This window comes from Castor canadensis, chromosome 11 (assembly GCF_047511655.1).
Source record: "Castor canadensis chromosome 11, mCasCan1.hap1v2, whole genome shotgun sequence".
In the NCBI taxonomy this organism is placed as follows: domain Eukaryota; kingdom Metazoa; phylum Chordata; class Mammalia; order Rodentia; family Castoridae; genus Castor; species Castor canadensis.
In genome coordinates this window covers 83,207,599-83,220,945 of record NC_133396.1, presented here as the reverse complement: position 1 = coordinate 83,220,945, position 13,347 = coordinate 83,207,599, and the positions used below count along the sequence as shown (strand labels likewise).

Below are 13,347 nucleotides of genomic sequence, written 5' to 3'. Positions count from 1 at the left end.
GGCTCCTCCTCTCGATCCTCACCATGAAGGCAGATTCTTCCCCTGACCTCTGGTAAGTTCACTTGCTTCCAGAATTCTCTTTGTCCTGCTTAGCTGGAGGCTTGGGGAGGAGGAATGGGCAGGAGGGGATATGGGAGACACAAGTTGGAAGGTTTGGCCCAAGTGTACACATACACTCAGCGACCTGCAGTTTGGAGCTGGGGCACAACCCAGCTCCCCAGCCCCCTGGGGACCCTCCTGGCTCCCCCAGCCTCTCCTGGGGCCAGCTTTCCTTTCAGCCAACCCCCACCTCCCAGAGCCCTGAAGCCTGACTGGTTGCTGGGAGTTCTGGAGGCAGTGGGAATCCGGGCTCTGAGGCACATGCTAACATGGCAGGCGGAACCTCTTTCTGTTTCCTTCTTTGAAAACCCTGGGACTGCCTGCAGGGGGGCCCCTTTTCCTGGGTGACAGGGGCATGGAGCGGTCTGGGCAGGTTCCTGCTGACCTGAGCCCCAGGGTCGTGGGCATTCTGGTGATGGCAGGGATGGGGGATGAGGACCACAAAGAAAAGCTAAGGGGTTGATATGAACTGGGGTGGTGGGAAGCAGAAGAAAGGGGTGGAGCCTGCAGGGTTGGCTTGAGGTGGCTTTCAGGATGCAGTTGTGGCCTGAACTTCAGGCAATCCTGAATAGGGTCTCTCTCCAGCCCTGTGCTCTTTATCTGGGAGCCCTGGGGAGAGAGCTCTGGAATTCCTTCTTCTTTGCTGTCAAAGCCTTGAAAAGAGCAGAGGGTGGGGCTGAAGATGACAGAGAATGGATGGATAGCAGGTCAGGGTCAACTGCAGGCTCAGCCACCTGCTCAGCTCCCACAGCTGGCTTTCAGGGTACAACTGAGGTCTCCTCATCAGTGTGGGGGCCCCCTTGCTCCTGGGCTACATTTGTGAGCATTCTCCCCCAAGGATGGGGATGGGGGCCTTCATTCCCCCCAAATGCTTATTAGTTCCTTGCTTGGTATCAGAAACTGTGCTAGGCGCTAGGAGGAAAGGCAACGATCATGCCTGTGTGTGCTGTACAGTCCAGTGCAAGTCAGAATTCTCTACAACAGCACTGCCCACTAGAAATATAATGCCACTTAGGTAATTTTAAAGTTCTTATTACCATGCTAAAAAAAGGCACAAGGGAAACTAATGTCACTAATAAATTTTATTTAACCCAATGTATCCAAAATAGTATCCCTTCAATACATAAAATAATTTAAATCTTAATGAGATATTTCATTCTTCTCTGCATTAAATCTTCAAAATCCAACATGTAATTTACATTCACAGCCCATCTCAGTTCTGACCAGCAACCAGTGCATGTAGCCTCTGTGGCTGTGCAGCACAGCAGTCCTAGCAGGACACTCAGTGGGGCGCCCAGAGCCAGCAGCACTGACATTGCCCAGGAAACCATTAGACAGGCAGAACATTAGGTCCCAGACCTTCTAAGCCAGAATATTAGTATTTGAACAAAATGCTCCAGATGCTTTCATGCACAGTAAGGTCTGAGGAGCTATGTGAAGGGGGCAGAGGGAGGAATGGAGCGAATGTTTACGAAGCATTTGCTTCAAGACATTTTTATATTGAATCTCATGTGAACCTCCACCAACCCTGTTTCAGGAGACTTGAATGAGTACCAGCTCCCCATTCAAATCCAGGGAGACAGAGGTTCAGAGAGTTTAACTTGCTAGAGCCATAAAACTCAGAACCAGAGAAGACCTCTGTCCTGAGCAGAATGCTTGTTTAGGTAAGCTCTTGGGGAAATCTTTTGCCACCCCAAAGCTCTCGGTATTTCCTCCTTGGCCATCCAAAGTGGTCACAGTCCCAGTGTCCTGGTCCCTTTTCTGCAAGTCAATGCTTTCAAGCAGAAAGGTTAGTGACCAAAGACATGCTCTGCATAGTAAGTCAGGGCCATGGAAAGGGAAGGCCAGGCCATGAGAGTGTGCTAAGTTCCCTGTCCTCATACACTAAAGGTAGTTCATGTTTATTTATGGACAGCTTAGTATTACTAGGCCCTGTGCTGGTATAAAATAGTTGTTCAATGAATGCATGAATTAAGGGATGATCTAGGTACTCCAGACTTTTGATGGAACACAAAAAGAATTAACCCTGAAACTAGAACAAACCAGTTCCCAGATGCATTTTCTTGCTCCTGCCTGCACCCAAGCCGTGGGGTGAGATGGCTCACAGATGGGTCTCAAAGAACTGTCTGGCTAAGGCATGTCCCAGCTTTGTCTCTCCTTTGCCAATACTGCCTGGTAGGAACCATTACTGTCCCCTTGTACAAATAAGTAACTAGAGGCTCAGAGTGGGGCACATTCTAGCAGTGAACAAAGCTGACGTTGACACTGAGGTCCACATGGCTTCAGAGTTAGGAGTCCGGGCCCTGCCTCACTCTCCTCCCATAGATATCCTGGATCTTTCTCCTGTCACCTCTACCCAGGTGTAACACATCCACATTTTTGGTTGTAAGTCAGTTCCTGAGGGGAAACTGCTGAGTTAAGCTCATCCTGCAACAATCTTTTGCTAGTGCGGTGCTGGGATTGTTTTATAGATTTGCTTTGACACCTGCAGCTATTTCAAATGCAGACAGGCTAGACTTTTACTCTCTTCCTCCCCATGTACAATGTCCTTAGGAGTTGAAGAAATGGACCGTCAGGTTAGAAGTTCTGGGACAGAGGCCAGGTTAGCAGTGCAGTCAACCTTCCTGCATGTCCGACTCCTCTAAAAAAAATGGGACCATGGTGCACTCTACATCCCCTGTGAGGCTTAGGCAAAAACACGGATGTGAGGGCACTTAGCCAACTGTACAACTCTACACAAATGTTGTTTTCTAGGGTCGTTGTTGGATTCAGGAGCCTCTAAGTCCTGAAGGTTGAAGAGGGAAATGGGGAAGGGAAGAAGGCTCAGCTGGAGGCATCTGGAACCAAAGTTCACTCTTCAAATAAACTTGGAGATAAGTGAAGTGGTATAGTGGCACAAGCCTGTAAACCCAGTTACTCAGGAGGTGGAGGCAGAAGGATCATAAGTTGAGGCCAGCTCAGGAAAAGTTAGTGAGACCCTATCTCAAAAACAAAATACAAACAAAAGGTGCTTGCCTGGCATCTCCAAGGCCCTCGGTTCAAACCTCAGTACAGAAAAAAGAAACAAAAAGGAAACAAACAATGAAGAGACCACAGTGGCAAGGTGGTGTGGACAGAGTAGGTCTAGAAAATACAGAATCATCCCAGCTGTACCTTCCTGTCTCCTTTGGGCCAAGTTAAGGAGCTTTCCCCAGAAGAGCAAACCCTTCACCCAAGGAGCAGTTCTGGCACACTGATTTTGGCTTGTGACTGAATTGGGAGACCAGGTCTCCAGTTGCAAAGGGGAATGACCAAGACCACCCATGACCACAGGTCTTTCTTTTTCTGTGCCAACTGCACACTTAGAAAAGGTGAGTTCCCAAATTCTAGTATTTGCTTAAAACCACCCAGGAGAGTTTCTTGTCCCCTGATTTCTGCCAAAAATATAACATAAGAAAAAAAAGGGGGGGGAGGCAAGGTACTGCAGAGGGTACAATCATGATGCTGGGAAGGCTGACCTTTCCAGGGACAGTGCTTACTAGTGCTCTGGGTGACAGTATGTGAGAAGAGTGCTATCGGGTCCCCCATTTAGCTAGTGAGAAAGCACAAAAGCAAAGACCTTGCCAACAGCTGTCCTGGTTGGGGTATGTCAGTTGGGATTTGAATGCAGGCAGTCTGAGCCCAGATAGCTAGCCCCATTCCCTGACTCCCTCCCCTCCTAAGCAAGGAAGGCAGATGCACCTGGGGAAGTTTCTGACTATCTCAGGCAAAGTAAGCTATGGACTTGGTGCTACAGGTCATTTATTGCCTTCCAGGGCCAATCATGGAACTGGCATACAATAGGTACTAAATAAATGCACAAATTAAGAAATGATCTGTGCATTCTAAACTTTTGATGGGATGTAAAAAAATTAACTCTGAAATTAAAACAAGACCAATTCCCAAATTTACTCCCTAGCTGCCACCGCACCCAGGCCATGAGGTGAGGTGGCTTACAGATGGGTCTCAGAGAACTTGGCTTTGCTGGGTCAAGTGACTATGCCCAGGGATCTCCAAATGAGTGTTATTTGGTGTTAGTGGTGGTGCCAATGAGGACAAAGCCCCATCCTCACTACATCCTTAGGCATATCACTTGACCTCTCTGTGCCTCACTTTCCTCATCTGTAAAGTGGAGAAGGATCTGTGAGGATTAAGTGAGAGGTACAGACACAACACCTGCAACAGTACTGGCAATGTAAGTGGTACCTGCTGTTACTTTCCTTTATCTGCTAAGGATCTTAGGGTCCTTTTCTTGTCCTGTTTCTCAGCCATTTACTGAGTAAGATCTTCAGAGGTAAATGAGATGGTTAAAAAGAGATGGTTCCAACTACAGGGTCATCTCTATTCCATGTCCCTTAAATTCCCTTGTCAAGGACACAGGGCAGGTTAAGATAAGCAGCAACCGCTGCCTTCTGAGCAGCATTCTGATGGGGAGCGATCCCTGTGAGGTTCTGGGAAGAGGAGGAGACAAATGACAAAGTGGTGGGTCCACGAAAGGGGCCTGTGACAAATGACTGGAAGGACTGGGTGGACAGATGGAGAAGAGCAAAGGCCCCTGTCCTTTTATTGGAGAACTCCTTGTGGCTCCCTGAACAAGACAGAAGCTCCCCAGGGACTGGGCTGAGGGTTGGGCTCCCCAGTTCCCTCTGCTGGGATGAGTAATATGGACTGGGGCAGAGGGTCCATATCAATCTAGCCCTGCAGAAAAATGAATGAAAATTGAATTCCCCAAGGAGAATCGGGGAGCTGTTATCCAGACAGAGATAAATCAAAGGATGCCACGAAGCAGGGAGAGCGGGTTTAAAACAGCAGGAGAGTAACTAAGGAAACAGCTTCAAAATGCAAATGATGAAAGAGGGTTTGAGAGGAACGAGGACAAGGAGGAGATGATTAGAGATGGGTGACAGAGGAGCAGGGGGCAGTGAGATTCTTTTCTCAGGGGAGAAAGAGGCCGGGGTTCAGGATTCCTAGCATTTAAGGGTGAACTTGCCCTCTCTGTGAAGCTCTTACAATGTAAGGAACAGAAGCCACAAGTCTGCTGTGCACAGTGGAAAGAGCACTAGACGGAGAGTCAAACCCCTGGGTTTAATTTCAGTCGGCACTGCAATTTATTAGCTATGTGACCTTAGCCAAACCACTTAACCTCTCTGATTCCTGATAATCATTCCCAAACCCAAGCATAATTATGAAGACCAGACAAGATAAAATATGTGAAGGAACTCTATAAAATGTAAAGTGCTAAACAAACATAAGCTAAAATCATTTTCTTAAGTTGGATTTCTCCCCCTCAAAATTGGATCCATTGACATGTTGGGTTTGGTTCCCAGAAACGTATTGAATAAATATCTAGAAAGTACTGAGTCCTTTGTACTGGCTGTTGACCAACTTCTCTGACAGAACTTAGACCTGAGGAAATCCACATCACCACTGGCTCATCCCCTGGTGCTTACTGATGAACCCTAGCCCACAGTCAAAGTCTGAGGTCAGCTCACGCTGAAGACCATCACCTCTGAGATGTCACTGTCAGCCCTGGGTGGGCTTGGTGAGAAAAAACCCTTCTGAGTCAGCTCAGAGACCTAAGGCACTGAACCCCACTCAGGGTCTTTCTGGACCCTAGACAGTAGAGAGGATCCAGCCCTACACGATTCAGCCATCCTCCATTCTCTGGAGGAAGAGCTAGTTTAACCTTTCTTATAATCCCTACCAAGTAGGTGTGATAATACCAGGCATTGGATTGTGGTGAGGGACGGGTGGAAACATGTCCTTACCTTGAGGCTTGGAATAGTTATAAATTTTCAGTCAATATTGGTTGTATCCTTACCACCATATGCTATTATATGATAATTATAACCGTTAGCGTCAGTACACTGTTAGCATTAGTCTTAGGGAAGACTTTTCACTAGGGTTTCTTTTTGGCAAATGGGAAAACTAAGTCCTCCCAGGGGAAGTGAAGCATCTTAGCAGGAGTAGATGTTATGGGAAGACCTTAGGTTTGGGACCCAGCTCAAACCAACGGCAACTAGGGAAAGGGCATTCAATGGGTGAGCCGCATTGCATTTGTACACGTGGTGGTTTCAAAATGCAAATGATGAAAGAGACTTGAGAGGAATGAGGACAAGAAGGAGGTGAATAGAGGTGGGGTGACAAAGGAGCGGAGCGGGGTTAAGGAGCTACTAACCACAGGTTCAAGAACTGAGAGCCAGGTGGACTTCCCAGGGCTCTTCTGCCAAGGGATAGAGGTGAGACTGCCTGAGCTCCAACAAAGTGGAGTCCCTTCCTCAGCAAAGCTGTCTCTCAGTGACAAACTAGTGACATACAAAAGAAAGGAGGGCAGGACCCTAGCAAGAACATAACAGGAGAGCAGGAACTGCAAAGAACATTTTGAAAATATAATTTTGAATTACAAAAGTAATTACCATATATGCTCTACATTTCACTGCATGGGTTATCTTTTCTAATAATACTGAAAAAGTATGACCACTTTACAAAAAAATCCGTAAAAAGTGCTTCATAATATATCTCCTTAATAGACTTTTTAAAGTATACTTTGAATAGTATTTTCATGTATTTCCTTCTAGGTTTTTCCTCCAGTAGCCTTTAAAAAAATTTTGTTAGTTTTTCTGTTTTATAAAATAATATGCTTTTTGAGAAAACCTGTAAAAAGCAAAAGAATAAAAATATCTACTGGATAGATTGTCACTTACATTTTAGCATATTAATTTTCTACTTGTGCTTCTTTTTTTAAATTTCTAAAGTCTATATTGATTCATATTCTTTTTTTCCATTTCCTAGTAAGTCTTGGACACTTTTCTACATTATTAAATATCCTTCTACTATATTATTTCTGACTTCATATCATCCCACTTACTCTACTTAATGATCCTCTATTGTTGGATTCCTCCCTCCCTGCCTTCTCTCCTCCTTCCCTTCCCTCCTTCCCTTCTTTCCTCTTTCCCTTCTTCCCTTCTTTCCTTCTCTCCTTCCCTTCTTCTCTCCTTGCCTTCCTTCCTTCCTTCCTTTTTTTTCTTTGTTTCTTTATGCTAGGAATTGAATCCAGGGCCTCATGTGAGCCACCACTGAGCTATACCCTCAACACTAGGCTATTCTCTCTTTAAAATGTTATAAACATCCTTTCAACTTCATGTTTATAAGCATTCTTGATTATTTGACATATTTCTATGTGGTTTGGGTCAAATCCATTACACTTTTAAGCTGTATCACATAGTGTCAAAGGCTAGGAATGTAGCTCAGTGGTAGGGCACTCACCTAGCATGCAAAAAGTCCCTGATTCGATCTCCAGCATCACAAAATGAACAAATGAAAATGCCTTTTCAAAATGCCCTTGGAAGACATCTCTCATTCTTGTATCACCTACCAGAAATGTTTGTTCTCATTTCTCCACATTCTAACCAACAATGGGTATTATCACTGCTTTTTAATATACTTCTCTAAACCACTTCCTTTTGTTGGCTATGAGGTTCTTTTCCTCCAAAATGTAATGCTGTATAAACATCTTATTGCAGAAACTTTTAAAAAATGCTAAATAATTTTCGTGGAACAAACACTTAAGAGTGGAATTTTAAAATGGAATGAGCTAAAAGGTATGAAAAATTTATGGGTGTGATAGTTATTGCCAAATTGCTTTCCAAAAGAATAGTAAGCATTTAAAAGCACCCCAGCAATATTTGTGAGGGTACCAGTTTCAAAGCACCCTCACCGGTCTTTCCTGCAGTTGGTCACCTACTGGAGTTGAGGACCGTGTAGCTTTCTTTTGCATGCCTTTCGTTGCGAATAAAGCTGACATTCCCATGTGTTTGTTCACTAGTTGTATTTCTGTAGAAAACATTTTGGTAAACCCTAAAAATATCACAGTTCTTTGCTGTTTTTTTCTTGCACATAATTCTCTGCGCATTGGAGTCAGTTCTCAGGTAAACAGAAGAAGATAGGATGCCAGCCCAGTACCACGACACATAGAAGACACTGTGACCTCATTGGAGACAAATTCAAAGCAGCACAGACGGCCATGGCACCCTGCTCCACCCCATGGTTCTTCCTCACTAACCCTGAAAGGTGGGCAGGTGTCCCTGGTTTGGGGACGCCAGAGGAAAGCGCTGGGAATGAATGCTCAGGAAGACTGAGTAGACCCCCTTCCCACCCTAGTGGGATCCCATTAGGCTGGGAGGAAACAACTATTTTCATCTTTGAACGAAATTCGGGGTGGTGATGTGGCTGGGGCAGGAACCCCAAGAGCTGCTGAACCGAGGGCTAGTGAGGTGGGCGATTCCAGGGGAGACCTCGTCCGGACCCTGGGCCTTGTTTTATTTCCGCCAGGAATTCGCATGGGAATTGTTTTACGCGCGCGGGCCTAAGAACGTCTTCTTATTAGCACGTGTAAATATATATGTCTTATAAATACAATAGCACACCAGCCCCTGCTGCCCGTGTGCTAGCCGCCACCCAGCACACACGTGGCCGGGAATTATTTAAAGCGCCCGCGGTTGCAGCAGGCAAGGCAGAGCAGTCTCTGAGGACCAAAGAGGACAGGTCTGGGTGGACACCGACAGAAGGGGCCGGGGAGGAGTGGGACTCGGACTCGGGACCCCGGAGAGCGAGGGAAATACGGGATCGGAGCTGCAGGTTGCGGCGTGCGGGGGGAGGGGGGCGTGATGGTGGAGGGGTGCACGGGGACCCGAACCCCGCCACCTGTGCGCACGGCCTCTGGCTGCCTTCCTCCTGTCGGCCCACAGCCGCCGCCCCCTGCGTGACTCGCGCGTTCCGGGCCGAGTACAGGCTGTCCCTGGCCCAGTCTCAGCCAGACGCGGGGGAGACCGAGCAGGGGCTGGGAAGTGGCGGCGGGAAAGAAACTAGCCAGAGAAGAGGAGGAGCAGGATGGATAGAATCACCCGGTTACGGAACCCACTAGGTCCGGCGGAGAGATGCCGGGGACCGAGAGCGCGCGAGGGGAAGACACGGCTCCGCGGCCCGGGCCTCCGAAGGGTCTGATCTGCCCCACCCCGCCTCGAGGTTCAAACGGAGGGGCACGGAGGACAGGAGCCGCTGGCCGGGGAGTTCCGCAAGACCCACAAAGCGCAGCCAGCCGTGGGCGCTGCTGTCCGGGACCACCTGCTACCAAGGCCCAGCAGCCGCAGTATTTATAGCCGGGGCGCGAGCCTGCAAGGCGGGGTGGGGGAGGGGCTGCGAGGCCACGCCCCGCTCCATGCGGCCCCGCCCTCCTGCACCTCTGGCCTCACTTGGGGCGCCTGGATACCCCCACTCCGGCCCGGGTCCGCCGCCCGCTGCGAGGTGGGGGTACTGGCTGAAGGGCGGGCTTCCCTGCGGAAAGCGACGTCACGGCCGCTCCTGCAGTGTGAATGAATCAAAATGCTTGGGTGACCGCGGCCTCCCGGGCGGCCGGCACGCGAAGGGTGGAGGGGGAGGGGGAGAGAGGCGGGCAGGGGAGGAGGGGAAAAAAGCCAGAGCTGCAGCAACAGCGTCTCCTCAACCCGGGATGTGCACCAACCCGGGAGAGCGAGATCAAAGGGATTTGAAACAGACTGAGGACTGGCGGGGGAGGGGGCCGGCCAGCCAGTGGAGTCCTTCGGGAGAGGCGCAGGCCCCGGCTTCCACTGTGACTTCAGCGGCCTGGTTGGTTTTTTTATTATTATTTTCAAATTTCTGAATCCAGCTAGAGGGAGAGAGCGAGGGATCTCCGTAGACTGCGACTCGCTGACTCTCACTCCAAGATGATGCAGAGCGCGGCTGTCCCCGCGGAGGGGGCTGTCAAGGGGCTCCCGGAGATGCTCGGTGTGCCGATGCAACGTAAGACAACCCCCTTTCTCGCTGGTTTAATTTGATAACAAGACAGCTAACAGCCTCAGCTGGTGCGGGCAGGCCGGACGCTGCTAGTGGCTCTGGCCGGGAGGGCCGGTGGCCGGGGTGCTGAGGCGGTCACAGGGCAGGGGCACCGGACAGTATGATTGAAGGGCCTGGCTCTTGGCTATTTGGAGCAGAATGTGAAAGCTTCCTGGACCCTGCTCAAGGAGGGCCAAGGGTACCGACACCGGCATCTCCAGCCTGTGGCTTTTCTGGGAACGCTGGGGAGTGGTGCTGTTTGGGGACACTCGGGGGTGCGAGCTGCAGGCGGTCCTGAGGGCGAGGGTGATTCTTTAAATCATTTTTCCTCCGGGGCGACGGTCAAAGCTAGAAGGATCGCTAGTGCAACTTCACCCCAGCTGGTGGGAAGTTGTAGAGAGGGTCCCCTACCCCACCCCCCGGGGCTGGCGGCGGGGAAGTCCGGGCCACCCACTCGCTCTCCGAGGCCCGTGCGCCTGACGAGCGCGCCTGATAAGTCCCCAGCCGCCGCTGCCTGCGGCGCCAACCACCTGCGCCGCTGGGAACCGAGTATTCCTAGTGAGGGAATCTGCTCGCCACATTCCAGCAACCCAAGGAATGCGGAGCACGGGAGAGCGCTGGGACGAAGTTAACTCGGTGTCCCCTCTTTGCGCAGTCGAGGGTAGGCGATCGGTGTGGCTGGGATTTGGAAGGGAAGAGACTCAGGTGTGTGGGCGCTTTGCTAACCCTCTCGCTTTCTTCTTGCGCTTGAAATTAGCAAGGCGGCGCGAGCTTGGGGAGTGTTTTTCCCTAGGTCTTTCAGCATGTACCGGTGTGCGCACGCAGAAATTTTCCGAGAGGGAATCTGTCTCTGTCTCTGACTCTAGAACAGAGAGTCAGCCAGAGAGTCTGTGCTAAGACCAGAACAGGTCTCCAAGCGTAGGACGCGCGCGCGCAGCGGACGCAGCCTAAGTCCAGCTCCACCGGCTCGGGTGTTCAGATCCGCCTTCCTGAGCACCTTGGAAAAAATAAAGGGTACCCTTATTCCGCTTCCCAAGGGGCTGTACTTCCGCCTGCGACTTCTTTAGTGGTGCGATAGCTATGTCCTCGAGGACATAGGGTGAGTCGGCCCACCCTGGGATGGGGACTACCTACGAACTAGGGCGCACCAGCGCGCCCTCCTGCGCCCTGGCTCTCCATCGCAGGGTTTCCGTCCCGGCAGACCTCAAAGGGAAAGCTGGCAAGCGAGAGACCTGGGATTCGCTGGGAAGTTTTCCCGAAGGGAGTGGAAGAGGATAGCTTCATCGTAGCCTGGTTAGATTGTTTCTTGACTATATTCTACATTTACCGTTTTTTGTGTCACATGTTGACACACAGCTTCAGGTCTGCTGTACCTTGGGAAATTTACTGCTAAGATTGTTCTGTAGAAGGCGTTAAGAGATTCACAGATCCCGCTACGCCCCACGGGGAGAGACCCAGTGAGTTCTCAGCCCCTGCACGAACAGAAACACGAACCTAGGCAAAAGTGTTCAAGTCCTTAAGCTGCATGTAGCTGTGAGCGAGGGGAGTGGGGAAGGGTGTATGTGTGTGATTCATGTCCTTGGTACCCGGTGTGTCTGGACTCTAATGGATGTTGTCTATAAGTGTCCTATACTGTTAGGACAGAAACGAAGGACTTTGGGCTCTCCTCTGACGGCCTTTTTTTTGGGAGGGGGGGCGGGGGATAGATTCTTAGTTTGTCTTGATTTGTGTTTCTCTTGCTCAGAGACAAGTATGATGTTCGACGTCAGGAACTCGCTTTCCTAAAATGTCCAGAACTCGCCTTCAGACTACAGTTCGCCAAGGCGGAGTCTGGGTTCAAACTGTGGAAAACTTAAGGAGGTAAAGAAAGGAACTCTCACTTCGGGGTGGCCCAGAAAGCCTACCCAGAGGGGGCGGTCAGTCCTTCCTTGCGTGGGCTGGGTGATCTGGGTCGGAGGAAGCACCAACCAAAATTGAGGGACTCGATCCCTGAAGACTTTCTTTTCTTTTTTCTTTCTTTTTCTTTCTTTCTTTCTTTTCCTCCTTCCTTCCTTTCTCTCTCTTGCCTCTTTTCTCTCTCTCTCTCTCTCTCTCTCTCTCTCTCTCTCTCTCTCTCTCCTTCTTTTGCAGCAGATTTGGCCGCTGGCTGCTGGGACTGGAGGACAAATGGGGCGTGGTCCCCTCTCTCACATATACAACACCTTTCTCTTCCCTGGGACTTGGGGCCCAGTGGGCTAAGACTGGTGGTGTTGGGGAGGTGTTTAAGCATACCCTTGGGCCTGAGGGAAGAAGACGGCCTCTGGCTGTGGGCTGATAAGCCCTGGGGAGGGAAGACAACCAAAAGTCCTTCCCACAGCGGTCCCTCCAACCCCTCCAGTAGAAGGTTGGGGTCCTGCCGCTCGCTCACACAGATGCGTTCCGCTTCACCAGGAGACACCACATATGGACTGTGCACTGGAGCCACAATCCAGGAATACCCAACCTTAGTGAACCTGGTGCCCTAACCTCAAATGGCATTTTAGGAGTTTAAATCTAGCTTGTTTAGGCAGCAGTAGGAATATTATGTTGCTTATTTGAGGATGGGTGAAACGCAATGCGTTCAGGAAAATGTTACCAAGCAGTGTAATAATTCCCCTTCCTTATCCATTTTCTGTCCACGATCCTGTCTTTTTTCCTACCCCTGCCTCCTGCCACCGCCAACTCTAGGTGGGCTTCTGGTTAGCGCCGCCATCCTTGCCCTCTTTGCGCTTCACCCCGCAGGGGTCCTGCGGCCCCAGTGCGGGTCCCCAGGCCCCGACAGCCTCGGGGGCGTTGAGGTCCTACCCGCTAACGCCCCAAAGAGCTGCAGCTCCGTCCCCAGTTTTCTGGGCGTCGACTCCCACCTGCAGAGATCCCAAGAACAACGTGGGTGGGGAAGTAGAGTCCCTGCCGCGTAGATTTCCGTTTGGTCAGTAGCTCCCGCCTCTGGCCGGTGCCCAAGGAATTCAAAACACCTTTACTTGCTCGGGATGACTGGCATGCTCTGTCCGAAGAAGGCGGCACTAGCCGATCACTTCCAGAGCGCGCCGAGGGCCCTTTTGAATGGGTGCTGCGTCTCTCTGGGGGCGGTGTGGATGGGCTCCGGGCCTAAATACTCGAGGTTCTCACAGTGCCAGACCAGAGCGGCTTTGCACCTCCGGAGCTGCTTCTGAAACTCAAAATTCATCAGTCTCTCCACGCATCTAGATCCTGTTGGCCTCTCTTGCAGGCTAAGGAGATCCAGAAAAGTTCGGGATGTATAGAACTGTGGGCAGTTTTATCCGCCCTTTGCCCTCGGTTTTGTAATCTTCTCCGGCACCAAGGACAAGGACCATGGACACCCACGGCCCCCGGATTGCT

General features: G+C 50.4%; 1 protein-coding gene across 1 annotated transcript in view; it reads left to right on the top strand.

Annotated features, from left to right (window-relative positions):
- The first annotated feature begins 9,860 nt into the window (after positions 1-9,860).
- The window catches only part of Lhx4 (LIM homeobox 4), a 39,015-nt gene continuing 35,528 nt past the window's right edge, over positions 9,861-13,347 (top strand). Inside the window, exon 1 of the mRNA XM_020162873.2 lies at positions 9,861-9,936. Coding sequence (XP_020018462.1) covers positions 9,861-9,936 — 76 coding nt within the window. The remainder of the gene's footprint in view (positions 9,937-13,347) is intronic.